Raw genomic sequence first — 27,944 nt, 5'->3', positions numbered from 1 at the left:
GTGGAGGCGCGGCTTAACCGCACCGAGGGGCGTGGCTTTCACACGTAATCGGCGGAGTTTTGATGGACACTTGGAAAGGGGCGGGGTTCAGTGGGCACGGCTGAGGGCGGGAACTTGGGGGGTTTATGGGTCCGCGGAGGGGGCGGGGCTTAGCGGCGGGGGCGGGGCAAGGCCGCGGCTCGTGGCGCTCGCGCGGTGAGTGACGGGCGGGCTCGGGGACGTCTCGTGCCCCCCGCGCCTTTCCCCCCCCCCCATCCTGCCTGAGGGGCCCCATGGCCGTCCCCCCTCCCTTCCCCTCAGGACGGGACCGGGGAGCTCGGGCCGGGGCCGCGGGGGGTCCGAGGGGATGGGCAGCCCTGGGGACGTGAGGGTGGAGGTGCGGGGTGAGCTCGGTGTGGGTGCCGGCAGCGCTCCCCGCGCTCCGGGGGAGGCGCTCAGGCCGGCCCTGCGGTTCCCAAGGTGACAGCGGGCCCGGGCTGCCCTTGCCATGAGGGAGCCGTGACCCGCCGGGCTCCGGGCTGAGCCGCAGGGCCCGCACGGCTCCGCTGAGGGCCCTGGGGCTCCGCGGGGCTCGGGGGCTCGGGCCGGGGACAGCCGGGCGCTGCTGTGCTCTGGTTCTGTCTCTGGGTACCCAAGGGCACCAGCCATGCGCTGCCTTCTTTACATCCCAATAGTTCCTTGCCTCTGAGCCGCCCCTCTGAAAAAGTTTCCCACGTTCGCCTCGTACCTTGAAAAATACACCTTATTGTTGGTTTGCTTAATGAATTTTTTGTAGTCTGTTGTGGTTTTCCTGTGTGGTTTTCCCCCTTTTGTAGAGCTGATATCTCTATGTGCTTTGTGAGACCGGCTGGCTTTAATTTCACCTTAGACACAAGTGATGTTGAAATACAGAAGAACAATGTGCGGGAGGTCAGAATGGCAATAAGGGCTGATATTTCCTGGCTTTGGGTGTTTGCTGGCACTGGTTGGAAGTTTGCACTGTCAATTACTGACTGGATGTTTGAGCAGGAAGTTGCCAGGTCTGTTGTGGAGCTGAGTTTGCACTAATTCAGGAGTTTATTGCAATGATTGAGATATCAATGATTCCACTTCTAAAGGAAGGAGATAAAGGATATTGTTAAGCAGGGTATTGTTATCTCCTTTTATATTGCAGAATGTGTGATGAATTTAGAAGGAAACCTGAAAAGGGTCAGAATCTTATTTCTATTAAAGAAAACCAAAAGCCAAACCCACAATAATTTGGTGTAAATTCCCAGTGGGAGTAGATTGTTCTCAGGCAGGTGGGCATGAATTTCCTTCCAATGGGAAATGTGCTCCCTTGGATGAAGAGAGTTTGTTGCTTTGGCTCCTGTATTTCTATCTGGCTGGTTGTTAATGTAGTTTTGTTTTTTAAGTGGTGAAAACCCATGTGGCTCAGTCCTGGTGTGGTACTTCAAGTTACATTTTTTAGGTACAGGAATCACAGAATATCCTGAGCTGGAGGGACCCACCAGGATCCCCCAGCCCAGCCCCTGTCCCTGCCCAGCCCCCCCAGCCTGGGCACCCCTGGCAGCGCTGCCCAAAGGCTCCTGGAGCTCTGGCAGCCTCGGGGCCGTGCCCATTCCCTGGGCAGCCTGGGCAGTGCCAGCACCCTCTGGGGGCAGAGCCTTGCCCTGAGCTCCAGCCTGAGCTGCCCTGGGTTGACCTGAGGCCGTTCCCTCAGGACAGAGCAGAGCCTGGAGCTGCCCCTGAGCAGGAGCTGCAATCCTGAACAATCCCAGTGCCCTCAGCTGCTCCTGGTGTGGCCTTTTCAGACTCTTCACCTTCCTAGCCCAGTGTTATACCTGTGGATATTTCCATTTTTTTCCTACTAGCATTCAGCACTGGCCAGTTTTAATGCCATTGTGGGGAAGAGGCTGTAGCAGCACAACCTGCAACACTCAGCAAGCATCACATCTCAGCCACTTGCCCTTTTTTTAATGTATGCTTTGTTTATAGTCCTCATTTGTATTTGAGTGTGCAGTGGGCTTGTGGTTCCACACAGTTCCCAGGCAGAGGCCAATTCTTCCTGTTAGTGCTCGAGCTCCAAGCTCCACAATGCTCACTAGTCCTGCTTTTTGTGCCCAGGTGGATGAAACACTCCTCACAAGTGTTTATTAAGTTGATTTTTCAGTCTGTTTGATCTTAACTTGCCTCTGCTTGAGCCTGAGGTCAGCAAAGCTTTTGCAGGATTTTTCATGAGTAACAATATGGGATCTTACAGGGTAAGTTAGCATTCAAATTAATAATCCCAAATCCTGGCATTTATGATGTAATGTTTCCTGAGGCTTTCACCAGCCTTTGGACTCTGCATTAATTTTTCCCATCCTTCATTAAAAAGGGGGCACTGGGAATAATGTGTGAATGTTGCTGTTTAAATGAAGATTGGTTTTGTACCTCAGGATTTATTGGTGACTGCTCTGCTGTACATTACAAAATTAAAGTGATGCTTTTTGCTACAAACACAAAAATTGTTGCAATAAGCAGGATTTTGCTTCTTTTGTTCTCCTCCCCCCCAAAAACAAGGTACTGAAAATATACGAATTGGAAGGAGTTGCAGGCTCCCACACAACTTTGGGTTGAGAATGGAGGAATTTTTGACAACCACTTCCTACTCAGATTTGGCTGCTTTTCATATCAGATTTCTCATCTAGGCCAGGTTGGTAACCAAGCTAAGAATTAGGAAAATTTCTGCCAGTAGAGAGGAGGAGTTAAATCACCTCTCCAGGCACTTTTGCATGTTTGCTTTTTTATTTTAAAGCTATCATGCCTGACACTGACTCTGACTTGCAGTGGTACAAGAACAAGGTTTGTGGGGTTTTTTGTTTTGGAAAGAGGTTTGGGGGGATTTTTCACTTCACTTTTCCCTTCCCAGTGTAACTTCAAGATGTGGATTAGTGAGACCCTGTATCCCTGAACCAAAGCTTAATGCCTGAGAAGGGAGGGCATTGAGAATAATCTTTGCCAGTTTTGCATTACAAATAAATGACAAAATCTGCCATGTTCACAGGGTGAGTTTTGAGCAGGGCCATGAGGAGTCTCCTTTCAGCTGGCTTGTTTTCCAGTCAGGCATTAGGTCCAAGAGAAGAGAGAACTTTTTATTCTTTGAACTAAATGAACTATTTTCTGCTTTCCTCCTTGGTTCCTCTGTTTGCTGTGAAGACCCCTCTACCCAAGAGAAAGCTCCATGGCTTTCCTTCCCTGCTCTGGCCTGAAGGTCACCTGAAAGTTAGCAGGAGCCTGCAGCAGAACTTTGGGAGGTTGGGCTGGAGCGCATTGCCAGCATGAACTTCTTTCTCCACAGGTCTGCCAGGAAATCACTGGGAGTCTTGGCAATTTTGCCTTAGGGAAGGATGAAAAAGACTCAGTCTAGTTTATCTTGTTTTTTCTCTGGGAAATCCAATCTTAGTTAATCTACTCCATTGCCTTTTGTTTCAATCTAATTTTCTGGAAATGTTCCCAATCAGGTCCTGGAGAACATGATGGCAGTGGTTTTTTCATTAACCTTTTTTTCATCTGAAAGCTGGAATCTGCTAATGCAGAGAATAATGGGACTAGTTATTGTAAACAAATTAAACTCCTATTTTGCTGTGCTTTCTAAAGCCTTTCATTTGTTGGTCCTGGAATTAGATTTTCCTGGTTTAGAAGCCAATCTAGAAGTGGGAGGTTGTGATGAAATAGCTCCTTTTTAGTTTTCCTTTTTTATTTCTACAGTTTTTAATGTCATTTCCCATTCTCTTTTCTTCCCTGTGCTATCAGTTCATATCTACAAAGGTCTCCAGCTGATTTCCAGTGGCACTTCAGCAGCTGTGACTGCAGCCAGAACAATGGCTTTGCTTCCTGCTCTTTTCCTCTCTGTGGGTATAACCTTAGAAAAATCTCACATTTGCTGTATCACAGATGTAAACAGCATTTATCATCTGCTAAAAAAGTTGTACAAGATTACAAAAGTTGTAATTTTTATCTAAGTGAGTAAAGCAGTCCATGGTAGCTCTAGAGCACAGGCCAAATGCTCTGAGTGGTTGAGGCTCTTCTGTTCTCCCTGCTTGCTCAGCATGTCCTGCTGTGAATCCTGAGAGAGATTCACCAACATCTCTCTCAGAAAACTGGGAGAAAACTGGGAGCAGAGTGGAGGAGTTCAGGCATGGAGCTCACAGTGAGTGCCCCAAGCTCTCCTGAGACTCTGGAAGAGCCACTTCACTCCCATAAAGCCTCTTTTCCCACACTTGCTCATTAGTTATCATGGGTTCAGATCTCATTCTCTGATGAAGGTAGAAGAGTTTGGAATATGAGCTTTGTGATATATTTAGCTGATCTTCTGGCTAACCAGGATAAGGGGAGCCCTGGCAGTCTTGGCTGGTTTTTTTGCCTAAACACTGCATCTGTTGGGGGAAGGAGTGCCTGGCAAATGCACTTTCAGACTTGTTTCACATTAGAGAGAATATAATTGGCCCTGGCTCTGTAGGATTAACAAGTGCTTTGAGGCCACCTGTGAAGTGCAGCACTCATCCTGAGCTAATGGTGTGAGCAGACTGGCTGGCCTGCTGCAGAGAGCTGGGAAAAGAGCTCCTGGAGAGGGAAACAGCTGCAGCCTCCTCAGGGAGAGGCACAGCCCTGGGACCCAGCTGCTCTGCTGGCTCTGATGGTGCCTGCTCTGTGCTGGGACAGTGACAGCAGCTCTGTCACCCTGGGCTGGGAGCAGGGATCCCATCACTCACAGGCTTCCCCATGAACCTTCCCTGCTCCAAAAGCCTTCACTAAAGAGGCTCAGGCAGCTCACTGGCACAGCTGCACTGCATTTTCAAGCTTGCATCTTTTACTTGGGAAGGAGAAACACAAAGGTGGAGTCAAAGCCAGTGCTCCTGCAGCCTGGGGAGGTCACTGCCGTGCTGCCATCAGTGTGGCTCCATAGGAGGGCATTTCAGTGGCTAAATCAACCCTTGGACATCAGTGATAAGGGAAGGGGGAGCACAAGCTCCAGAGGAGCACAGCCAGCCTCGGGGTGCAGTGCAGGGGAAATGCAGGCAGTGTTGCAGTCTGGTTTTCTTGGATCCTGTGTTTGTCTGAGCTCCTGGACTAATGGATTTGACAAGAGACCGAGTCATGGTTTCTGGGTTCACTGCCAGGTGAGGTTTATACAAATCAAATTACCACTGCCTTTGGTGCCCTTCATTAACTTGGGATAAGACATTATCTCAAGAGGATACTGAACTTTAGTGTTTCAGGTGGTGTCACGTGAGGCTGAAGTGTGCTGGAGGAGCCTGCTACAGATCCTGTCAGGCTGAAACCTGAACAGCTGCAAACAGAGTCAGTTGGGAGTTTCACAGCTGCCCTCATCTTCCTGTTATAGGTTTGGTTATCCTTGTAAAGCCATTTTTGTGCTCTTTTCATAAAAGGCACAGAGCAGTATGTGGGATATCCTTCTGTAGGGGTGGTAAAGCTAATATACTTAATTCTGATTATTTTGCTTCTAGCTTAAAAAACCTTTTGGCAGCAGCCTGACTTTCCTTAATTTTCTGAATTCCTCAAGCAAAACCCTCCAGGACATCACAGCAGGATCATGTGCACTGCTTGTCAGTTGATCCCATTTTGTGTAACTCTTGCTTGAAACCACATTCCCTGCCACGAGGCTCCTTGTGTTGCAGCCCACAGCTCAGCTGCTCTTGCACTTTTTCTGCTTTGCCCTTTTTATTTTCCATAGCAGTTGTTGGCTCCAGCTTTGCAAGCAGAGGGGTCCCAGAGCCAGGACCCTGACAAGGTTTGTCCTGCACAAACAGTGTTGAAGAATTTCTGCACAATTGATTATTTATTTGCCTTGTTGCTTTCTTTTTTCTTTTCTCATTTCCCAATGCTCCTAAAAACATCATATTTAAAGCTCATCTTGTTCCACCCCTGCCATGGCAGGGACACCTCCCACTGTCCCAGGTGCTCCCAGCCCTGCCCAGCCTGGCCTTGGGCACTGCCAGGGATCCAGGGGCAGCCCCAGCTGCTCTGGGCACCCTGTGCCAGGGCCTGCCCACCCTCACAGGACATAATTTCTTCCTAATATCTTATCTAAACCTGCTCTCTCTCAGTTTGAGTACTAAAGTACTGCAATACTAAAATAAACTAAGCTTGCTTTGTTGCAATATCCAGAAGGAAGCAAACCACTAATTTATCTGATAAAGACTTGAATGTTTGAAATGTGTTTTGATTAATGTGTTGGAAAGTGATCTCTGCAATGCACTTAATCAGAGAGTTCTAAAATCTCTTTGCATTTGTACAAAGATCTCGTGAGGGAGACTCAGGAGCTGCTTCTGCTGCTCTGTGGATCTGTGTGTGAGCATCCCAGTGCTTGCTCTGGTGCTAAGCTAATGTGAGCAGTAGTTAATGATTAGCCTTTGATAGAGATAATGATGTGCTGGTCAGCATTATGTGAGGGTTGAGAAACTTTGATCACTGTCAGACTTGTTGCCTCTCTGGAGAAAAAAGCTCTGCTGGAGTTGGTAGATGGAAAACCTGTCTCTGGAAGAGTAAGTACTCAGCATTTTTTAGCTCTGAATCATTTCTGCTTTGGATTAGCAGCTTTGTGGCTGTCCAGGGGTTTGAAAATAATGAACAAACCAGCATTCAAAGCTCTTTCCCAGAGTGTTTTGTCACTCATAGAAAAATTGCTGATGGCTTTTGTTCTGGCTTTCCATGCCCTACAGTCATGGCTCTTCCTGTCAGAAGAGTGTCACAAGGCCAAGGCTCTCCAAAGATAAGTTCCTTTCCAGAGAATTGAGTTGATTGCTCTTTTTCTCTTCTTGATACTGGAGATCTACCTTGTTGAGATTGGATTTTCAGTGACTCAGTAATTTCAATAAAGCTTCCAATAGCTCAGTTGCATTTTCAAAGGGAGAATGCTCTGTTCTATGGATTGGGGCTATGAATCTTTTTTCTGAACCCTTACAAGTATTTGCATTACTGCCTGGAAGCTGTTTATGTATCACTGTGCCATCCACTTGCTGTTTGCCAAGATCATGGATCAAGAGTAGGAAGGTGCCTCTGGTGATGGATATTTGGCCTTAAACAGAGGTTGACTTCCTGAGCTTAATTAAAAACCCACTGGAATGGATTTTGCTGCTTGTGACCTGAGTTCTACCTTGCATTTTGCCCAGGAACAGCTTGAGGCTTCTCAAAACAACTGTTGGAGGCACAGAGAATTTGATTCTTGGCTGTGGTAGAACAGGTTCTTGTGTTGGGGGCACTCATGGATGGTGCTGCAATGAACACACATCCATTTTTCCTCTGCAAGAAAAGGTATTTTTCTAAAAGTCAGTCTTGAGAGCTCTTAGGTCTTTAGTCAAAGGCTGCATTTCAGAGGTGACCCTGACAGGAGCTGGAAATCCCAGGGTGTCCCAGGAGGAGCTGACATCAACAGTGGCTGTTGGGGAAAGGTTTGGCTGGAACGTGGCAGCTGCAGGGAAGGGAATGGTTGAGTGGCCACCTTCAAATGCTGTGTGTGCACATGGACATGCTTCTGAGGGTAATTACAGACCAACAACTGCTTCAGCATGAAAAGAAAGGGATTACTCTGCAAGGACACTTTCCCATGTGTGTGGCTGGACTGGACATGGAGAAACGTGTGTGAATTGCTTAAACCAGTATGTGTCATGTCATATGTGTGGAATGGCCTCCTAAATATTAACCAGGAGTTCTGGAGTGTGGTTTTCTTGTTATTCAGATTCTCAAAACACCTGAAAGTCAGTTCAGAACTTGTACAAGTGTTGTCTTTTGTGGGCTAAGTTGTTGAAAAGCAGCCAGAGAGGGCAAATTAACTGTGTGAAAATGGGCAAGTAGGGTAAGATCTGGGAATCTCCAGTGAATCACCTGTGCTGGACTCCCTTTTATGAGGCCTCTAATAAACCACTGCTGTCCATTTATCACCCTCAGGTTTTATTTTACCTGCATGGGACAAAGGTATTTATGCTGTTGCAAGATAACATCTGTAAAGAGGCAATAACAGATAACATCTGTAATTCACTGAGCTGGGGCTGCTGGTCAGCAGTGACTGACCATGAGCCAGCAGAGGGCCCTGGGGCCAAGGAGGCCAATGGCTCCTGGCCTGGGTCAGGGATGGGGTGGCCAGCAGGAGCAGGGAGGTCACTGTGCCCCTGTGCTGGGCACGCCCTTGTCACAGACAGCTTTTCATAAAAATCCTTTCTTTAGGATTTTTCCTTTCTGAGAAGCTGTAGCTTCAGCAACAAGTATTATCTGCTGCAGTAGAATGCAACAGGTAGATCTGTGATTGGTCTTGAGTGAATGTTTAAATTTACTGACCACTCACAGCAGAGCTGTTCTTGCTTTCTGCCTGGAAAGCAATCCCCAATCCATAGAACAGAGCATTCTCCCTTTGAAAATGCAACTGAACTATTGGAAGCTTTATTGAAATTACTGAGTCACTGAAAATCCAATCTCAGCAAGGTAGATCTCCAGTATCAAGAAGAGGAAAAGAGCAATCAAGTCAATTCTCTGGAAAGGAACTTATCTTTGGGAGAGCCCTGGCCTTGTGACAGAAAGCAAGATGGTGTGTCCTTCCCACTCCAGCCAACCATGGTGCAATGGTTTGTCAGGATTAACTTGCAAGTAATTCTCTGTCTTGCATCCTGACATATCTGTCATTCCTTGGAGATGGAGTATTTCTGCATGTGGCCACTGAACAGCCACAAACAATAATCTGTGTCCTTCCCCTGTGGACAGACATTTTTGTGGGAGACAGGTTCCTTTCCATGGGTACAAATGGTGCAGGAGGTGTTGAATGTGCAGAACTTTGTAATTCATTCCTTTTCTATTCTTAGCTTAGTAAGCTTCTAAGAACTTTTCTCTCTATTCCTATTAGCATAGTAATAATGTAATATATAGCATAAAATAATAAATCAAGCCTTCTAAACATGAAGTCAACATTCTCACCTCTCTCTTCACCCTGAAAAACCCTTGGAAGCCCTGTGACACACCCTGAGTGCTGTGCCCAGCCCTGGCCCCTCAGGCTGGGAAGGGCATTGAGATGAGAGCATCCAGAGGGGGCAGTGAGGCTGGAGAGGGGCTGGGAACACAAACCCTGTGAGGAACCCCTGAGGGAGCTGGGGGTGCTCAGCCTGGAGAAAAGGAGACTCAGGGCTGCCCCCATCACTGCACAGCTCCTGAAAGGGGCCTGTGCTCAGCTGGGGCTGGGCTCTGTCTGCAGCAGCACTGACACACCCAGAGCACACAGCCTCAAGGGAAATTCAGGCTGGATATCAGGGAAAAGTGTTTTACAGAAAGGTGATAAAGTTGTGGAATGGCTGCCCAGGGAGGTGGTGGAGTCCCCATCCCTGGGTGTGTTTAACAAAGCCTGGATGTGGCACTGGGTGCCAGGGCTGAGCTGAGGGGTTGGGGCTGGGTTGGACTCGATGATCTTGAAGGTCTCTTCCAACCCAGTGATTCTGTGTGTGATTTCTGTGTGTGATGATTTCTGTGTGTGATTTCTGTGTGTGATTTCTGTGTGTGATCCTTCACCTTTATTAAAGGCCCACTAATGCACTTCTAGGACACATTGAATTATTTTGGCTCTGAGGAAACTTGTGCTTCCTTTCTTGGGAATGCACTTTTTGACTCTGATTTCATTTTGTGTCTCCTGAGGTTATTTTACAGTTTCACAGGGTTTAAGGCTCAAAGACATCATGAAATCAATCTGGCCAGAGCTGTTTATGCTCTGTAACCTGGTGTGTCCTTCCCACTCCAGCCAACCATGGTGCAATGGTTTGTCAGGATTAACTTGCAAGTAATTCTCTGTCTTGCATCCTGACATATCTGTCATTCCTTGGAGATGGAGCGAAGAGCCTGAAGAGCCACAAACAACAATTTGTGTCTTCATCCTGTGGACAGACACATTTTTGTGGGAGACAGGTTCCTTTCCATGGGTACAAATGGTGCAGGAGGTGTTGAATGTGCAGGAATCTGGATATTGAATTAGTGGGCACGATAAAGAACCTTGTATGCAAATGGTGAGGGTTTTTTTTTTGTTTTTCATTTGGAGAAGAAACTTCTCCCTTAATTTAAAAAGGGAGAGGAATGTTACCTCTGCCTGTTAGAGGCAGAGGAATACAAGCTAGAAGCTGTTCTTGATTAGGGCATATGAAATAGGAAGTGAAATTCTCTGCTAGGCCTGGTTTTTCTAAGGAAGCAGAAGTTGTCTAATCTTACAGAACACACACCTTGCAAGATGGGGTTCCAAGTATTAATATATTTTTATATTAAAGAGTTTTTGAAGAGTATCACAAGGCTCAGGACTGTCCCATTTGTTCTCAGCAGGATGGTTCCTGCTCTCTGGCCATATGGATCACATCTCTCTGGTCACCATTCCTGTGTTTGGTTGTGTAACATCTGAGCAAAAACCACCACTGAGGATAAGGGAGTATCTATTTATTCAGGAATTATGTAATCTTGGAAAATATGGGTCACATGGCCCTGCTTTTCTGTCTCCACTTCCTGCTGCTGTCCTGTGTCTCCTCCCTGCTCAGGATCCCTGGTTGTCCTCAGCTGAGGAGTGAGTGCTGAGTTTTCAGCAGGAGGTTCCCAGGTGGCTCCTGACTGAGCCTCACCCACCCTCCTGCTCCTCCATCTCAGCACAGCTCTCACTCCCCTGGCCTTTGAGCCATTCTGCCTTATCTCTGCCTGAACTCCCTCCCTTCCTGCCGGATTTCTGCTCCCTGGGTGCTGAATCCCGGGCATTTGTGACCTGCATTTGTGTTGCTGTGCCCCTGATGATGTGAGGAAGGGAGGTGAAGCTCTGCTGGTGTGCCCTGCTGCTCTGCAGACCTGGGCTGGCAGCTTCTGAAGGCTCTGAAGTGCTCCTGTAGATGCTCCTGGGGATTGTCTTTGATGGAAACTTGTCAGTCCTAGCTCTGAATCCATGCTGTAAGGAATTTTGATGTTTGCCATGCCTTCTATCCTGGATGTTTCATAAAGAAATTGTAATGTGGTGGAGCAGTTTGTTTGGGCTAAAATGTAACACCACAGTGTGGCATCCTGTGCCAGTTTTGGTGTGGTTGGTGCTGTGCTGTGCACAGAATCACTGTGGTACAGCATCTCTGCTTTGGCAGCTGTGGGAATGGCAGCCACTCCTCAGCTCTTGCATGTCCTGAGGTGCCTCAATTCTGCCACTTTCCAGAAATGTCTGAGCTCTGGTGTGCCAGAAATGGGGACAGCTGCCTCATCCACCCAGACAGAAAGGGGAACAAAGGACAGCGTGGGGCAAATAAGGATCCAAAAGGCTGGTGGTGGAGGAAATGAAAATGGGGTGGAAAACCACTGTCCATGTCCAGAATGGAGGAGATTGTGCTCTTGGTGGGCTTGAGCAGGACAAGGCAGAATGGATGTGCTCTGGCTTTGACATCCCACTGGACATTGGTGTCCTTGCTGGTTTTGCCCAGAGGGCAGAGCTGGCTGGGGCTGTTCTCTTGGAGCAGTAACATGGAAAAGGGGGAAGTTTTGTGGCAGATGAACAGGGAAACTGGAGTGTGTAAGTGATCCAATCACCTTTTAATTGGCACCTTGTCTCTATTCCTCTTCAGTGCCTGCTGATACAGCAGTTCCCCTTTATGAATACAATCCTGATTGGCATTTATTGGCAATAAAAGCAACTTGTGGTTGACATGTCTGTTCCTGGTCAGTGCACAGGTGACTCCAGGCTTAGTGAGCTCTGCTTTCTTCCCTGAGCTCCACTTTGGGTTTGCTTGGTTTGTTACAGTCCCTGGCTGGGGTTCTTCAACACAGCCAAGGCTGGAATGTGCTCTGATCCTTGGAAAGTGTCCCACTGGGGACTTGAGGGTAATTTGGGCTCATGCAGGCTGAAAGTATTTGTGTTTTACCAGAATGGGAGCAGGTTGTTGCTGAAAACTTCAGGCCAGGGCATTCTTGATGTCAGCTTCTCCAAAATTATTTTGCTGTGCCCTGCCTGGTTGTCCCTTGTGTGGATGAGAGTCCCTTGTGTGGATGAGAGTCCCTTTGTGGATAAGTGTCCTCAGCCCTGTGACAGCCCCCAGCATCTGTCTGGCACCCAGAGCTCCCTCTGTGAGCTTGAGCCAGGCCTGTGTGACAGATGTGCCCTGAGCAACATCTGCCAAGCAGACAGTTTTGTAATCCTGCACCCCATGGCATCCACAGCAGCTGCCAGACCCCATCCCAGTGGAATTCCTGGTGTCATGTCCTTCCTTCTGCTGTGCACTGGGCAGGGCGAGGAGTGTGCTGCATTTGCAGAGGCATGGGAATGATGCAGTCACATGTACCCCGTGCTGGACTCTGAGCCCCAAAGCACTGTCCCCACAGCAGAGGGCAGGGAGTTGTGCTGCTGGCTGCTGTCCCATGTCCTGCCAAGAGTGGGGTGCCCTGGGGAGCACCTGACATGGGGACCCCAAGATCTGGCCCAACAGTGGGAGGCACGGATCAGTTGGAGATTGCAGTGCTTCTTTCAAAGGAAAACATTCACTGGGGTGTGTGGGGATGTGTGTGGGATTCCTGTGCAGATGAGGGGAGTTCCTACCCCCTGCATTGCTGGGTTTGTGAGGGACAGACTGAGGTGTGACAGTGCTGGTTCTGTCACCTCTTGCTAAAGATCCCTTGTGGAAGGAATCTTAGCTGTGCTGCCAGGGCAGGGCTTGAGAGGTGGCCAGCACAAGCAGAGGGGTGTTGGAGGGTAGAGTAGGAATAGGATAGGAATGCTGAGCTGGAAGGTACCTTCAGTGTTCATCTGGTGTAACTGCCTGGTCTCAGCTCGATGGAGGCAGCAGAGGATCACTGTTGGATCTCCGTGCAGGGCTCTGTGTGCACTCCAGGTGTTTGCTCCTGGGCTGGGTCAGACTTCTCTGCAGAAATGAGTCCACAGCCAGGAGGGGTTGGCAAGGACTCCTCACTTTTGCTTCTCACAAGGATGCAAAGGATCCTTTGACTGCTCTGCTGTCTCCTGCAGTTTCAGCATGGCTGAGGAGAGGGCTTGACCACAGGGGAGGCTCAGCCTGACTCCCCATTATTTTGTCACCTTTACACAGCTCTTGCCAGCATTTCTCAGCCTTTCCTGTGATGTTACCAGGCTTAGAGTCTGAGGTTTTGTGCTCTGCAGGGTTGTTTTCAGCTGCCTTTCACTCCACTGGGCCTGTGGTTAACGACATGGTGCGTGCTTCACTTAATGAAGTTCAGTATATTGTCCTGTAAAGAACAATCTGTCCTGGGTTATTTTTACTTCTTGTTCAAAGATTACAGATTTCCTGAGGCGTCTGCAGAAGCTGGGAGATTAGGAATGACCATCCCCTTCTAGCAAAGCCTCTAACAGAGGGTGATCAGACAGGTTTGCTATGAAAACAAACTCCATCAAAGGGCCATTATTGTAGCCATGCTGAGAGGAAAAGCTCTGGCCCCTCCTCAAGTAATGGGGGCTGTGCTGAGTGCCTGTGACCAGCTTTGCTGGAGTTGTACAGCTGAGGAGTGCTTTGATTCAAAGCAGAGGACGGGACTTTAAGGATTGAACATATGCTGCTACTTCATCATCTTGTTTTAATCTTCACTTTAATTAAACATTTATTAATGCATAGAACTGCATCAAGCTGCCAAATGATGTGGTGCAGAGTCAGGAAGCTCGTGTGAGCCATCATCCCAGCTGGAATCCATGGTGTGGAGCTGGGGCACTGTTTGGGGTGTTTGCCCTGTCTGTGGGTGCTGTGTGATGTGACAGCTCACAGGGGTCTCAGGTTAAAGGGAGAGATGAGGATCTGACTCCATTTTTCAGAAGGCTGATTTATTATTTTATGATATATGTTACTTTAAAACCATACTAAAAGAATAGAAGAAAAGGTTTTATCAGAAGGCTGGCTAAGAATGGAAAAGGAAAGAATGATAACAAAGGCTCTGTCTCAGTCTCTCTGTCTGAGCCAGCTGACTGTGATTGGCCGTTAATTAGAAACAACCACATGAGCCCAATCACAGATGCACCTGTTGCATTCCACAGCAGCAGATAACCATTGTTTACATTTTGTTCCTGGGGCCTCCCAGCTTCTCAGGAGGAAAAATCCTAAGGAAAGGATTTTTCATAAAAAGATGTCTGTGACAGTGTGATGGCTCCATATGGAAGGGGCAGCCTGAGCCTTGGGGACACAGCAACCTGGTAAAGAGAGGGACAAACACATTGGTGCAAGAAACACAAGGATTTGGTAATAATAAAAGAAGCAAATGATGGTAGCAGGAGTCCTGGGGATGGGTGTTGGGAGGAACTGCAGGGAGTGATTGGTGGCCCCAGCCCTGAGATCTGCCTGTGCTGCAGAGAACCTGAGCTCAACTCTGCCTTAAATAAAGCATCACCCCCAAACCTCCCTGGGTGCCTGATGTGGGTTTGCTTCATTCTCCTCCCACATCCTGCCTGTGGGGTTTGTCAGGATCTACTTAATAAGGGTGTGTCTCAGCCTGGGCAAATCCCATCAGCTGTGGGCATGGCTCATGGACTGCAGAGTGGTTTTGAGGTGCCAAAACTTTGTCCTTATCTCCAGCATCCACAACAGTGCTGGAATGGTTCCAGCTGGGATCCTCAGTGGAGGTGAAGGATCTGGGCGGGTTTCTTCCCTCACAGAACATGCAAGCCCTGCACTTCATTTCAAAGCCCGTTCTCTGCCTGTGCTGGGAGAGCTGTGCTTTGGCTGCTCCCAGCTTGGCTGCCTGTCCCTGCTCACTGCTTCCATCCTGGCATTCCTTCCTCAGAGGCTGCCCAGCCATTGTCTCCTTTTGAACCTGAACACAAGATGTTGTCTGCAGCCCTGCTCAGCTCTTTCTTTGCCCATTATTCTCCACTCCCTGCACTGCAGCCTGTGGCATCTCTGGCTGGACATTCTCCAGAGTGCCTGTCATCCTTCAGAACTTCTGAAATCTGTTCTCAGGTAGACAGGGAGAATCACACTGTGTCATACTGTGGGTTCCTGCTTGGCTCTGCTGATCCAGTTTGCATCCAGCAGCCTTCCATGATCAGGGACAAACCCCAGGAAATCCAGATTTGTACAGCCTCACCCTCAGTGTGTATGGGAGCTCTGGAGCTGTGCCCTTCTCTTTCCCTTTATTCTATAAAGAGAATAAAAATTATTTATTCTATTTATTATATTACACATTATATTACACATTATATTACACACACGTTATATTACACGTTATATTACATGTTATATTACATATATTGTGCGTTATATTGTACATTATATTGTACATTATATTGTACATTATATTATACATTACATTATACATTATTTATTTTATTATATGTATAGATATATTATATTATATTATATTATATTATATTAATTATATTATATTTATTATATTATATTATATTTATTATATTATATTTATTATGTATATATATATAATATATTATATTATTCTATTGATTTATTCTATTTATTATATAAACCCCTTCTGGTGTGTTGACCTTTTGTGAAGCCTGAAACGTCTGGAAGAAGCTTTAGGATGAGACTCCAAGGTGGTGAGGCAGTACCAGGGCAAGCCACAGTTCTGCTGTGAGCTCACAAACATTCCTTGAGTTCTTAAAATAGCTCTAAGAGCTCCTTCTTCAGGAATTGTGCAAGGGAAAAGCAGAGGTGTGCAATTAAATGTGCTGGGCCCAGCACAGTCCCTCCCTGTGTCCCAGTGCCAGCCTGGGGTTGCTGGAGCTGCCTGGGAGGGTTCCAAGGAGAATTTTCACACTGGGAAACAGCAGAGTGTATCTGTAACACGTGTTGTGCTGCATTACTGAGGAATGTGGTGTTTGTTCCCTGGGTCTTTCAAGTGTGTCTTTACAGCCTGCTGCCACAGCATGAGCAGGTGGCATTGCTGTGTCCCTCAGCTGTGCCTTTAAGCAGCCCTGCAGCTCTGCCTGGCATCCTGGAACAATCACAAGTCCACCCATTTGGAAAGGAAGCAGTTAAAGTGGAAAAGTTTGCCAGGAAATTGAATAAACTGAAAGCAGTGCTCAGGTCTCCTGATGAGGAGCTCAGTGGAGCCCAGAGCAGTGAACAGAGCTGCAGTGTCTGCAGGCTGCTGCTTCCCTCCCACTCCATTGACAGCACTGCTGAACACAAAAGGGATTGGGCTGGGGACCACGAGCCAGAGGAGCTGGGGCTGCCAGCAGCACTGCTGTAAGTAGAGCAACTCCTGGGTGCCTTTTCCATTCCTTCTGGGCTTTTTCTGTAGCATTCCTCTGTGTCATGCAGCACTGAGCCATATGGGATACTGTAAGCAACACGTCTTTGCTTTTCCAGCTTGCTATTTTTAATATTTTTCCCTTGGCTTTCTCTCAGGAACTTTGATTTTAATTCTTAGTAAATATTGCCAAGTGTTTCTCACTTGTTCAGGAGAGAGGGAGCTCCTGACCTGTTCTTGCTATCAGAAGTGTTGGTGGAGAGACTTTGGGTATGAATCACTCCAGCTGTTCTGAGAGGAGTCAGGAGGGTTCTGAGCAGGAGCCATCCTGTGCTGGCCACTGCAGATGGGGGTCTGACTCCGTGTTTCAGGAGGCTGATTTATTATTTTATAATATATGTTACATTAAACATGTTATAATATATGTTACATTGTCCCACCCTCTCTGTGGGACAATAACTGCTCCAAAGGAGACTGCAGAGGGAGTTTTTAAGGCTCTGGTCCTTTTGGGCAGAGCCAGTGGGATTTTATTCCTTGGGTTTTCTGATCTGGTTTGGGAAAGGTGAGGCAGTGTTTAGAAGGGAAGAGTTGATGCTGTAATGGGCATTCATTTAGGGCTCCAGTGTTAATCCTGTTGGATTTCTGATTTGGGAAGGGGCTTCATTCCTTTTGGGACTATAAGGGAGATCTGTTTGACACTGAGCTGATTGTAAAGTACTTCCTGGGAGCTTGCTGGATCCTTCCCATAGTGTGTCCTGTTTCTGCATTGGAAGATGTATTTTCCTTGGGGTTTGCACAGGAAAAACTGTGATTTGCTGTGAATTTTGTGGGACTCTGGATGAACACAGCAGAAGGAGTAGATTGGGCAGCTGTGGAGGGGGTTATGTGTAATGGCAGTGATCTTTGGCTGAGACCTGCTTGAAGGACTGCTCTGGCTTTGGCATCTCATCTGATCCAGCACCTTCACCTGCACTCGTGTGTGCCCTGGCATCTCCTGCCTGTCCTCCCCTTCTGTGTGATCCTGGTGTGTGTGAGGTGAGGTGAGGCAGCCCTGCTTTGGTGTTGGCTGGGGTGAGGATGAGGGTGAGGGTGAGTCCTGGTGCTGCCATTTTGCTGCTGTCAGATCCTGCTGCACCTGTGCTGAGCCAGCCTGGTGTGCGGAGCTGCCACGGTGGCAGGGCTGGCACAGAAACCTCAGCGTGAGCAGAGCCTGCCTGAGCTCCTGCTTAAAGAAAGAGAAGTGTCCTGTGAGTAGCTCTGAGTCCTGCAGTTTTCCCTCAGAATCTGAGGGGTTGTGAAATGGAGGCTGTGGCTTCTCTCACCTGGGGTAACAGCACTGAGAGGGAAAGAAAGAAGCCCTGGAGGAGAATTTCCTCATTCCTGTTCCACCCTGTTTGTTTTCTTAGGCAGGAGGTTACTGCAGAGCACAGAAATCACTGTGTGTGTGTGTGTCCCTCGTGGTAGGCACACCCTGGGGTCTGTCCCCTTCAGGTGTTCAGGGTACCTGAGCCTGCTGCAGCCAGGGCTGGTCCCTCTCCAGGGCTCCGTGCTCAGGAATCTGCTCCAGTGCCTCTCCCTCGCAGGGCACACATGTGGAGCAGGCAGCAGCCAGAGATCAGTCACCCATTCAGACAGAAATACCTGCTGAAAGGCTGCCTTGTCCAAGGCTAAGCCTATTTAAAGAATTTACAATAATAGAAACTTCTGGGGGGTGGATTTTTTTTCCCTCAGGTATGGAGTCAGCCTTGTTAAAGCACCACCTTCTTATGACACACAGGGCCCCACATCTGTCAGCTTGTTCCTTAGGAGCTGTGCAAACCAACCAGGGATTTGCAGCTTGGAATATTACACACCCATTAACCTGCTGCTGCTGCTGCCCTATATATTGTTTTTTACCTTGAGACTTAGGTAGGGATCTCTCAAGTTGTGAGAGTCTGATTGTCCACTGGAACTGATTTATTTTTAGACAGAAATTTATCCACTGTTACCTTCAGTGACACAAAACACAGCTGCAGTGGCTCAGGTGAGGTTATTTCCTCTTGAGCTACTTAATACCCCATCCTTTCAGGATCTCATAAAGTGTCCTTCAGTGTTGGGTGTCTGCAGCAAGGGCTTGGATTTGGTGTTGGAGCACTGGGATGGCAGAGTGGGAAGGAGATACCTGGGTTAGGGTCAGGTTTGCCCTTTGTAACCTGTACCAAGGCACAGGCAGCCACTCCTGAACACCTGAGCATGTTCTTTGTTCCTACAGAGTAAATATCCTGAAACACATCCACTGTTTCTCCCTTTCTGCAGACAAATGATGATTAGTGAGAAGGAAAGGAGTGGAAAGCTGGACACAGCCCAGCCACGAAGGCAGTTTTACCTGGTAACCAGCCAGGGCTTCTGTGGAGCATTTTGGAACCTGCTGAGCTTGGCAGGAGTGTGAAACCCTAAAAGGAATAAATAATCATTGGACAGAAGCTGGTGAGGATGTTGTATTCAAAGGAAAAGCAATGGATCAGTCAACTGAGAGAAGAGGGAGGAGACAGGAACAGCTCCCATCTCTGCTCTGGGCCAGGGACAGCAGCCAGGGCATGGCTGGGGCTGGGCCAGGGCAGCTCAGGCTGGAGCTCAGGGCAAGGCTCTGCCCCCAGAGGGTGCTGGCACTGCCCAGGCTGCCCAGGGAATGGGCACGGCCCCGAGGCTGCCAGAGCTGCAGGAGCCTTTGGGCAGCGCTGCCAGGGGTGCCCAGGGTGGGGCTGCTGGGGGGGCTGGGCTGGGGGATCCTGTGGGTCCCCCCCAGCTCAGGACATTCCATGGCTCTGTGATTCCAGGAGATTTTGGCTGCAGGAGAGGGGAAGTTCTTGTGTTACGTCTTTCCTCTTCCAGCACATTTACCTTTGATCCTGTGGGTAAAGCACTTGGGCCATTCTTCTTCCTTCCCTGATGCAACAGACAATTTGAAGTTTGTGTGTTTTGGCAGAGGATTCTTTCCCCAAGTGTTTTGGGACTGCAGTTCTAGAGCCTGAACATTTCAGGCTAATCTTCCAAGCTGTGCCATGTGGAAATCACACTGGGCATTCTGCACTGGTGTTCCATGGGCATTCCATTCCATGGGTGAAGTTTTTCTGTGGCAGCTGAGCTCCTGCTTGCATTATTCTCTCTCCTATTTATCTCCCAGTGAACTTTTTTCTGGTCTCAATATTTAAGCACAAATCAGGGACAAAGTGAGCTAACAAATATTAGCAGAAATCTGGACAGGGAATTCATTCTGCTTTAGCCAGTGCCATTGGATTCCATGATTCCAAGTTACCATACAGGGCAGTATTGTGAGGTTGTTTGATGAAATAAGAGATGGGCTACAAACTGATGCACAGAGATGGAGAACATACCTGAGCTGTGGGTACCTGGTGTCCCTTCTTGGTGCTTCCCTGCATGATTTAATTTGTCTTTGCAGGGTATTACCTCTGTCTTTCTTAACTTCACCCCCAGCACTGCTGACTTAGTTTCCTTACCTTCCCCAAATCTTTAATTTCTCTCATTGCTCATTTCAGTTTAACCCCAAAGCCCTTGGTTGTCCCTGTCATGGGGCTGCCCTGGCCCTGCTGTTCTGGGCCACCAGTGGCCCCTGCACAGTGTCACTGTCACACACTGAGCCAGCTCCACCACCAGGTGCCTTTCAGGGCTTTATTTATTTCCAGTTCAGAAAGCTCTTCTAGAGTCTCATTTCCTCTCTTCAGTCTAAATATAGCCATGCCTACCTGTTCAAACACAGTGCTCATTTTAGCTTAAAAACTGAAAAAACCACACTTATAAACTCTCCTGATGATTTATGTGGAAAGAAGTCTGTATCTCATTTCTTTTTAAACTTTAATTTGATAAAGTGTCCAAGCTTTGCTTTTTATTTCCCTTGGTTTTACTTGCAGTAGGACAGATGCTGTGCTTTCAGGACTGACTGGTATTCCCAGGTTATTTTCTCTCCTGTTGCTGTTTGAACCTGATGATTTTCATTTCCCACCAGCAATTGCCAGCCCAGGCAGTGCTGGGCCAGGCTGCAGCAGCCATGCCCACAGGTGACCAGAGAGGGTATTTTTATTTATTTATTTTTAGTGTGTCCAGACATCCCTGATTTGTGGTAACCAGATTAAGGATTGGGACTGGCAGCCTCTTGAGTGTTTCTCTCACTGTGGGTAATGTGATTACAGGGGAGATGTGGCAATGTGAAGCTCATGGAAATGAAATTGGATTGCCTGTAGCTGTTGCAGACCTTTGCCTGACAGTAGCTCTTGTTCCAACTAACACAATTTCTGTGTTAAACATGTTCCCAATAAAATGCTTAACTGTCAATTAAGAGAAATCCTGTAATCTGATCCTTTAGTATATGCAATTTAAAGTGGTGCTTGTGATGTTTTTGCCTCTTGCAAGACTGCACTTGGGAAGGGGCTCTGGTTTTTTCCTCGTGTCGATAAGAAATGTTCCTTTATGCTGATCTCAATCAAATGAGGCTGCAGAGGGACAAACCTCCTCTGAAGTGTCCTGCTGTGTGCTCTCTGTAGCCAGAGCAGGACCCTGAGGGAGCTCCAGGAGTTGTCCAGAGGCACCAGCTCTCAGTGCCTTGCAGTATTTTCTCATGCAGCAGCAGTAGAGAAACCACATTCTGTTTAGAAAAAGGCTTCATTGTTTGTTTGTTTTTCAGGGTCCCACTTTTCTATGTGCCTTTGTGAATCTCTCTGTGCTCAAGATGTCTCACCACATGAACAGCTCCACACTGCCAACCTCACATCCCCCTGAGCACCAGCACCCCACCAGCACAGCCTCAGGCCATGGGGGCCACGACATGATGATGATGGTGAGTGGGGAATTCACCAGAGAGCTTCTCCTTGGCTGTGTGCAGAGTGACCTGTCCTCTTAAACACTGTGCTCTGGAGAGCTGGAAATGAAGCTGAGCTGGAAATGAAGCTGAGCTTTGGAAGGCAGGAATTCATCCAGCTTAACCCCAGATGCCATTGTGGGTCTTCTGGATGAAGGATACAGAGCAGGAATGGATTTCACAGCTGGAGATCCTTTGGCAAAATTATCTTTTCTTGAAAAAAACCTTTCCAGCAGCCAGCCTGGTGTCTGCTCTGCAGCCAGCTAAGGGCAAAAATGCAAAGCAAGATTTTCCCTGCAGGAAACAGATGGATGGATGGATTTCTCCAGGCTGGCAGGGGGAGCCCCAGGCTGCCCTGAGGGGCTGCCCAGCAGTGTGAGGGGCTGTGCTGAGCCCCCTTCCCTCCTGAACCCTCAGAGCACACTCTGCTGGGAGCACAGCAGTGCCAGGGCATTGGCCATGCTGGCATTAAGGCTGCATTGGTCTGACTCCTGCTGCTCCAGCTGACTTTGATTGCAGCAGGTTCAGACTTGTGCATTCTGGCAGAGTTTCCATGGAGGTGGCTGGAGGGTCAGTGTTTGTGTGTAGCCAGTTCTAGGAGCTTTTTCAGCTTTTTCTCCTTTTCCTAAATACATTTGGAGTAAGTTTCAGATTATTAAAACATGCCTGTTTATGATGAAATTTCAAAAGGAGGGGAGAGAGGACACATTTCTATTTCATGTGAGTGTTCTCAGGAGTGGATTTTGCAAACCATCAGTTGGAGTTTGTTTGCCAGCTCTGTGCCTGAGGAGAGAACCAAGAATCTCTGCTTCTATTTCTATTGCAACCAGTGTCAGAGCACCAGAACAGCCTTGGTGGGCATGGCCCACGTGGGGCTCTCAGTCCAGCACTGCCACTGCTCTCCTTGTGAGCTCTTCCCATCATCTCAGCTCAGTTTTGGCATCCCTGGGCCATTACTTTCCATGTAAATGTCATTTCTCTGCAAATGTCAAGTGTTCACTGGATAGTTGCAGGGCCCTGCCCTGCCTTGCAGCTGAAAACTGTGAGTAATTGCACCAGATTTTGCATTCATATTGCAAATAAATCTGTCAGGCAAGGCAGTACATAGGTGGAGCATCTTAGATAACAGACTGAGCACATTTAATGTGTGTTTTCCCAATCCTCACTGGTACCAAGTAACAGACTCAGGTTCACCTGAAGTTCTTTGCTTTATGTGGGTTTTGTTTTAAATGTAAATATGTTCAATTCATTGAAGAGATGAAAGTACTCTCTAAAAGGTGTTTTACAGTAAATTCTGCTCTGGGGAAAATGAGCTGATTCTTACAGATGCTGAAATGAATCATAATTCTGAGCTTCAGCAAATAACCTTAATTAAGCAACGAGGGAAGTTCAAAGAGAAGTTCCTCTTGCTTGGTCAGGACTTCCCATGTGAAAACCCTGTGTGCAGCTGTGCCCAAGACATGCCAAGCTGTTTTTACCTAGTTTGTATCACCTCCAGCTGCTCTGGGCATCTTTGCTGTTTCCCCTTCCCACAGCATTCACTGTGCAGCTCAGGAGCCCTTGTTTTCACCCAGGGGCAGCTGTGAAGTGGCTTTAGCTCCTTGTGTAGCTGCTTAGGCCTCTGTTTGCCTCAGGATATTGGGAATTCCATAGGGAGACAACAGCTGGCACAGTGCAGGAGGGGACCAGAGGACTCACCTGTGCAACCCTTACCTGTGTCATGCAGACAAAGTCCAAGTGGGGAGGGAAAAGTGCCCTGTGCCCAATTCCTGAGGGGATGGGGAGCCAAGGAGGAGCTCCATGGAGACATCCCCAGTCCCTGAGCACTGCTGATGCTGGGGAAAAGGAGCTGCAAAGGCAAGGAGAAGGCTCTTCCCTGGAGTCCTGTGAAGGACAGGGCCCCCTGCCCAGGGCTGCCTGAGGAGCTGGAACTGGAGCATCTCATCCCTGCCTCACTGGTGTGTGTCACACCAGATCTGCTGCTGCAGAGTTCCTTGGAGTTTAGGTGCTGACCAAACAAATCTGAGTTCTTGTTCTGATACAAACCCCACTGTCACACCTTGCTTGAGCTCCTTGGGATGAGCTCTTCACGCTCATCTTGGTGTTCTTTGTGTTTTGGGCAGGCTATGACTTTCCACTTCAGCTGTGAGAATGTGCCATTGCTGTTCTCTGGACTTACAATCAATTCTCCTGGAGGTTAGTAACACTGTCTTGTGCAGCCAACCAAAGGTTTGCAGTTGGTATTTCAGGATCAATGTTTCAGGAATTACTTTGTTACTTATGCTAAAAATCTGTGGATATGCTGTGTTGAGTCTGGTTTAAATGGCATCTGTGGGATGAAGGAAAAATTGAGATATTTTTAGAGTTCAAGAATTTGGTTTTATTAGCCAAAATGATTGCTGCTTTTGCTTTATGGGTGGAATTGCAGTGAGAGTGTGGATGAAATTCCATTTCCCACCCATCTGTGCCTGCACACGGAGCCTGGCTGTGGCCTGTGCAGCCCAGTTCAATCACACAGTGGCTCTGCTGGCATTCTCCTGCCCAGAGACAATGGTGTTTCCTCTCTTGTCAGAGATGGCTGGTGCTTTTGTGGCTGTCTTCTTCCTGGCCATGTTCTATGAAGGGCTGAAGATCGCCCGGGAGTGTCTGCTCCGGAAATCCCAAGTCAGCATCCGCTACAACTCCATGCCAGTGCCCGGCCCCAACGGCACCATCCTGATGGAGACACACAAAACTGTGGGGTAAGGACTCCCTTCATCCTAAGGCAGAGCTCTGCAGCTGGAACTGGCACAGAAGGAACTTTGTGCAGCCAGTTTTGATCTCTGGAGAGCGTCCTGGCTCCAGACTGGGGTGCTGTGTGGCTCTGGAGGATGGGGGACACCAGGGCACCCTCAGGGATGGGGGAAAAAGGAGGAAAGCAGCAAGGAGCCAGATGGGCTTGGGGTTTTTGTAATGAACACATCTGGGGGAGTTCTGAGGAACAGAGCTTGGATGTTACATCCAGTGACCCTGACAGAAAACACTCAGAGTCTTTTTGTGGACAGGTAGTCAAGGCCTGTGTGCAGCACAGGAGCCAGTCAGCTTTTGAATGGGGGGGGGTAAAAGAAGCTTGGCAAAGTGTGTTTCTCAGCTAAAAGTTGTGTCCTCCCAGCAAGCTGCATGCAAAACCACAGCTCCAGGTGCCAGGAGTCCCTGCCCAGGCTGGTGTCACCTTCTGTGCCACCCCATACCCACCTTGCTGCCCTGGCCGCTTTCTCTTTGGGGATGAGCATTTCCCACCCATTCCTTTAGCTAACTTGTTTGGGTTTGTGTTCCCAGGCAGCAGATGCTGAGCTTGCCCCACCTGCTGCAGACTGTGCTGCACATCATCCAGGTGGTGGTCAGCTACTTCCTCATGCTCATCTTCATGACCTACAACGGGTACCTGTGCATCGCCGTGGCCGCCGGAGCGGGCACTGGGTACTTCTTCTTCAGCTGGAAGAAGGCAGTGGTGGTGGACATCACAGAGCACTGCCACTAGCACTGGGGGTGCCTCTCCACCCCTCTGCTCCCTGCCAGCGCAGCCACACAAGGACTGGAGCATTCCTAAGCTGCCAAGAGAATCATGATAAAGAAAATCAACTGGAGTTCACTACAGGTTCCTGGAGGGGTGCAGGGATGTGAGGAGCTGGGACACGCTGCTCCCCTTGACTCCTGAGAGTCCATGGCAGCCATTCCTGGCCAGGATTTGCTTTATTCTTAGATTATGCTGTGATTGAAATTAGTTGGCTGACAGAACTGTAGAAATTATTTTAAAAGGAAAACAAAACCATTTTATTTTTAAATTGTAAATGCTCACCAGTGAGGGTTTAATGAACAGTAGGAAAAGATCAGTTGCCAATAATGTGTGAATGGCTGTTTTAATTTTTTTTTTTTCAATGTGTACATAATGCCAGGGGAGGAGATTGCCCTGGCATTGTGGCTTTTGGGGCCAATGACACCTTTTGCTGTAGGACTCAGCCTCAGAGGAAGATTTGGTGCTGCACATCAGACACGCTCAGGTGTGTCCTGGCAAGGGAGGACTTTGACCCAAGGATGTGAGCTGTGTGCTTCAGGGATTGGATGAAATTGCCCTCCAAGCCCCCCAGAGATGATGAGTGTTGTCAGTCTGATGTATCCAGCAGCTTTACTCAGCCCCCAGGGAGAACACTTGAGTTGGGCTGCTTTCCCTTGCCAATTATGGAGCAGATAATGGTTCTGTATTTACAGGGCAGAAAGATTCCCAATAAACCATTGATCCCACAGGTACTTCATGTGGAGCTGCACCTGGATGCAACTAGAGCTAAGCTTTGGGTTACTAGAACTGGTTCTGTAAATGGGGCAAGAGCTAAATAATGATTTCATGACACTAAAGTGAAAATGGCTGGAGGGTATCCCTGGCTGGAGGTGAAGAGGGAAAACAACCACATTCCTGTAAAGGAGAGACTTGGGGAAGAGGAGAAGGAAAATACAGGACTAGAGCAGCCTTCAGTGTCTTCTCAGGTGAAATTTGGAGCAGCATGGGCCAATCAAAAACTATTCCTGACCCAGATGGCTCCTCTTGGTCTGGACAATCACAGTGTGCCCATGCTGGAGGTGCAAGTTCTCAGTGCAGTGAGGGAACTCAGTGCTGTGCCCAGGCTGTGAGGGGGCAGAACCACCCTCCTGCCAGGCCAGGCTTGGGGAGCAGCCCTGGTTTAGCACCTGGATGTTAAAAAGCTTGTGCAGAGCTGGAGGTGGTGGTGCAAAGGTGGTGCAAAGTTGGAGTCTTCCCTCTGCCCAGATTGCCCAGTTTGTGCCTGGAACTGGCTGGAAGGGAAGAGTGGGAATTTGGGAAGGGCACTGAGAACAGACAGCACTTTCAGACTGGGGCTGGTGTCTGGGACAGGCCATGAGAACAGGGAATCCTGCTGGATAAAGCCTCTGGGCACACACAGGAAGGGTTTTTTCCCCTGAAGATGCTGCTGGTGACTTGAGGCAGCAGCTGGGTGAGGAAAGCTGATCTTTGGAAGGGGGTGAGGCCATCCCTGAGTACCTGGTGCTCCGTGGTGCTGGTGCTGCTGTCCCTGCCCAGAGCCCACCCTCTGTAAGGAAATCCCAACTGCTGCTGCCAGGGCTTGACCTGCACCTCCCGAGAGCCCTCCTGGGCTGATGCCAAGTGTTTGTTTGGACATCTTGTTTTCTCTGGACAGTGCAACTAGAGAATAAAAGGAACTGAGTTAAAAGCAGGCTTAGGTTCCTATGTAGCTGCTTTCTGTAGCAAATTCACATCTGGGTGAGAGAGGCAAAGTTCTTTTCATGGAAAAGTTCTAGCCACCTCCTGCTGAGAGACAGGAAAAGGGCTAAAGTGCTTCCTTCCCCAGTCTGATCTTTGAAGGGAGTTCTGTCTGTGACAGAGCCTCCTGTGCCCTCTCTGCACCTGTCACAAAGGTGAAACTTTGCTGTGCCCTCCAGGTAATCATGGGAGGGGAAACCTCACCCTCCCCATCCCTGGAGAGCTGGGAGGAACGTTAGTGTTGGACAGAGAAAATGGACAATCCCTTCCCACTGCTGCTGGAGCTGAGAGGAAATCTGAGTGTTGGTCAGAGAGAACTGGAGCTGTTAAAAGCTGGAGGTGGTGGTTGATGGGGGAGGTTTGCACCCCTGGAGGAGCTCAGGGTTGCCATTGCTTTTTCTGGAAGGGGCTGCAATTGTTGCCATCACAATGACAGGCTGGAGTGAGGAGTGGCTGTGTGGTGGCACTGGTCACCTCATATACCTCTTGCTGTGTCTTTCTTTGGAACAGAAGCTGCTTGGCCTGATCTTGCTGTCACCTTTTAGCCACTTTTCTGTGCATCCAAGTGGCCAGACTTGAATTCTCTGAGGGATGATTTGGAGATCAGGCTGTGGCTCTTCAGTGTCAGTCTGGTTCTTGTTAAGCTTTTCTGTTTGTACCACCTGTGCCCTGGAATTGTTTCCCCCAGAATGAGCTTCTCTGCACCCGTGCTGTCCCCAGAGAGGGCACAGAGCTTTCTGCAGCAGGCACAGGGAGGGGACACGAGGTGCCCCAGCTGCTCCCACAGCCGGCACGGGGGGAGGTTTGGGAAGGTGAGAGGGGAGGTGGCTGAGGAGGGCAGGTGAGGCTGTGTCCCCTCTGCTGTGTCCCCTCTGCTGTGTCCCCTCTGCTCTCAGCTCCTGGGGCTCAGCTGGGGAAGGGCTGCTCCTCCTGCCGTGGCTGTGCTCTCCCAGTTCAGTGTGACGATCCAGAGCAGCCATCGGCCTCCCCTGTGCCAGCCTCCCCTGCCGCCATGGCGGCGCGGTGTGTCCTCAGCCGGGCCCCTGCGTGCTGCGGCACAGCCTGAGCAAAGCCTGAGCTCCCTCTGGCGGGATCGGCAGCTCTGGGGCAGCCCCAGCCCCTCTGCCGAGTCCAGGTTGGTCCTGGCAGCACGGGGAGGGCTCCGAGGGTGACACACGCGTCCTGCTCGGGGGTGACACCCTGTGCCCGTCTCTGTGCCCTGCACACGCTGTGCCCCCGCAGTGTCACCGAGGAGGGAGCTCAGAGCAGCCGCGCCTGTCCCTCAGAGGGCTTTTGTTGCTTTTCTTTGAGTGCCTTTTGAGTTTGTCTGGAGCCAGTCCCACCCAATCCAGCAGGATTTCTAGTTTTGTTTACAGTGGACTGTCAGTTTTGTTTTTATTCTTGCTCTTTGTGGCGGTAACTTGTCTGATGTTACTGTGAATATCAAGAATCTCCTGTACATAATTAACCAATAAAATAGATTGCATTTTACTCTGGTGGGGCTGTGTTTTGGGAACAGTCCTCGGTGCAACCCTGGGAGGGAGCAGCAGGGTCCAGAACTCCTGTTCAGGTGCTGGGGGTGGGTGAGGAGCAGCATCCCCTGGGCTCCCT

General features: G+C 48.9%; 1 protein-coding gene across 4 annotated transcripts; it reads left to right on the top strand.

Annotated features, from left to right (window-relative positions):
* Positions 1–97: 97 nt before the first annotated feature.
* On the top strand, positions 98–27,824 carry SLC31A1 (solute carrier family 31 member 1). Of its 4 annotated transcripts, none has more exons than XM_074556133.1 (5): positions 98–195; positions 20,867–21,019; positions 23,164–23,236; positions 23,613–23,781; positions 24,359–27,824. In XM_074556133.1, the coding sequence occupies exons 2-5, from the start codon at positions 20,912–20,914 to the stop codon at positions 24,558–24,560; spliced, it is 552 nt and encodes a 183-aa protein (XP_074412234.1). In that variant the 5' UTR covers positions 98–195; positions 20,867–20,911; the 3' UTR covers positions 24,561–27,824. The 4 variants fall into 4 exon arrangements, with proteins under 4 accessions (XP_074412234.1, XP_074412235.1, XP_005491887.1 ...); XM_074556134.1 differs by lacking the exon at positions 98–195 and adding an exon at positions 6,411–6,530; XM_005491830.4 differs by lacking the exon at positions 98–195 and adding an exon at positions 16,026–16,184.
* The last annotated feature ends 120 nt before the right edge of the window (positions 27,825–27,944 follow it).

This window comes from Zonotrichia albicollis, chromosome 21 (genome assembly GCF_047830755.1).
Source record: "Zonotrichia albicollis isolate bZonAlb1 chromosome 21, bZonAlb1.hap1, whole genome shotgun sequence".
In the NCBI taxonomy this organism is placed as follows: domain Eukaryota; kingdom Metazoa; phylum Chordata; class Aves; order Passeriformes; family Passerellidae; genus Zonotrichia; species Zonotrichia albicollis.
The sequence above is the reverse complement of the archived record's forward strand: the minus strand, read 5'-3'. Positions and strand labels throughout refer to the sequence as shown.

What these genes read in the sequence shown, in the direction of transcription:
- SLC31A1 (XM_074556133.1), top strand. Translation starts at nt 20,912, where the DNA reads ATGTCTCACCACATGAACAGCTCCACACTGCCAACCTCACATCCCCCT. An exon ending in GCCACGACATGATGATGATG is followed by an intron (nt 21,020 to 23,163) that starts GTGAGTGGGGAA and finishes TGTTTTGGGCAG; the next exon opens with GCTATGACTTTCCACTTCAG. An exon ending in GAGACACACAAAACTGTGGG is followed by an intron (nt 23,782 to 24,358) that starts GTAAGGACTCCC and finishes TTGTGTTCCCAG; the next exon opens with GCAGCAGATGCTGAGCTTGC.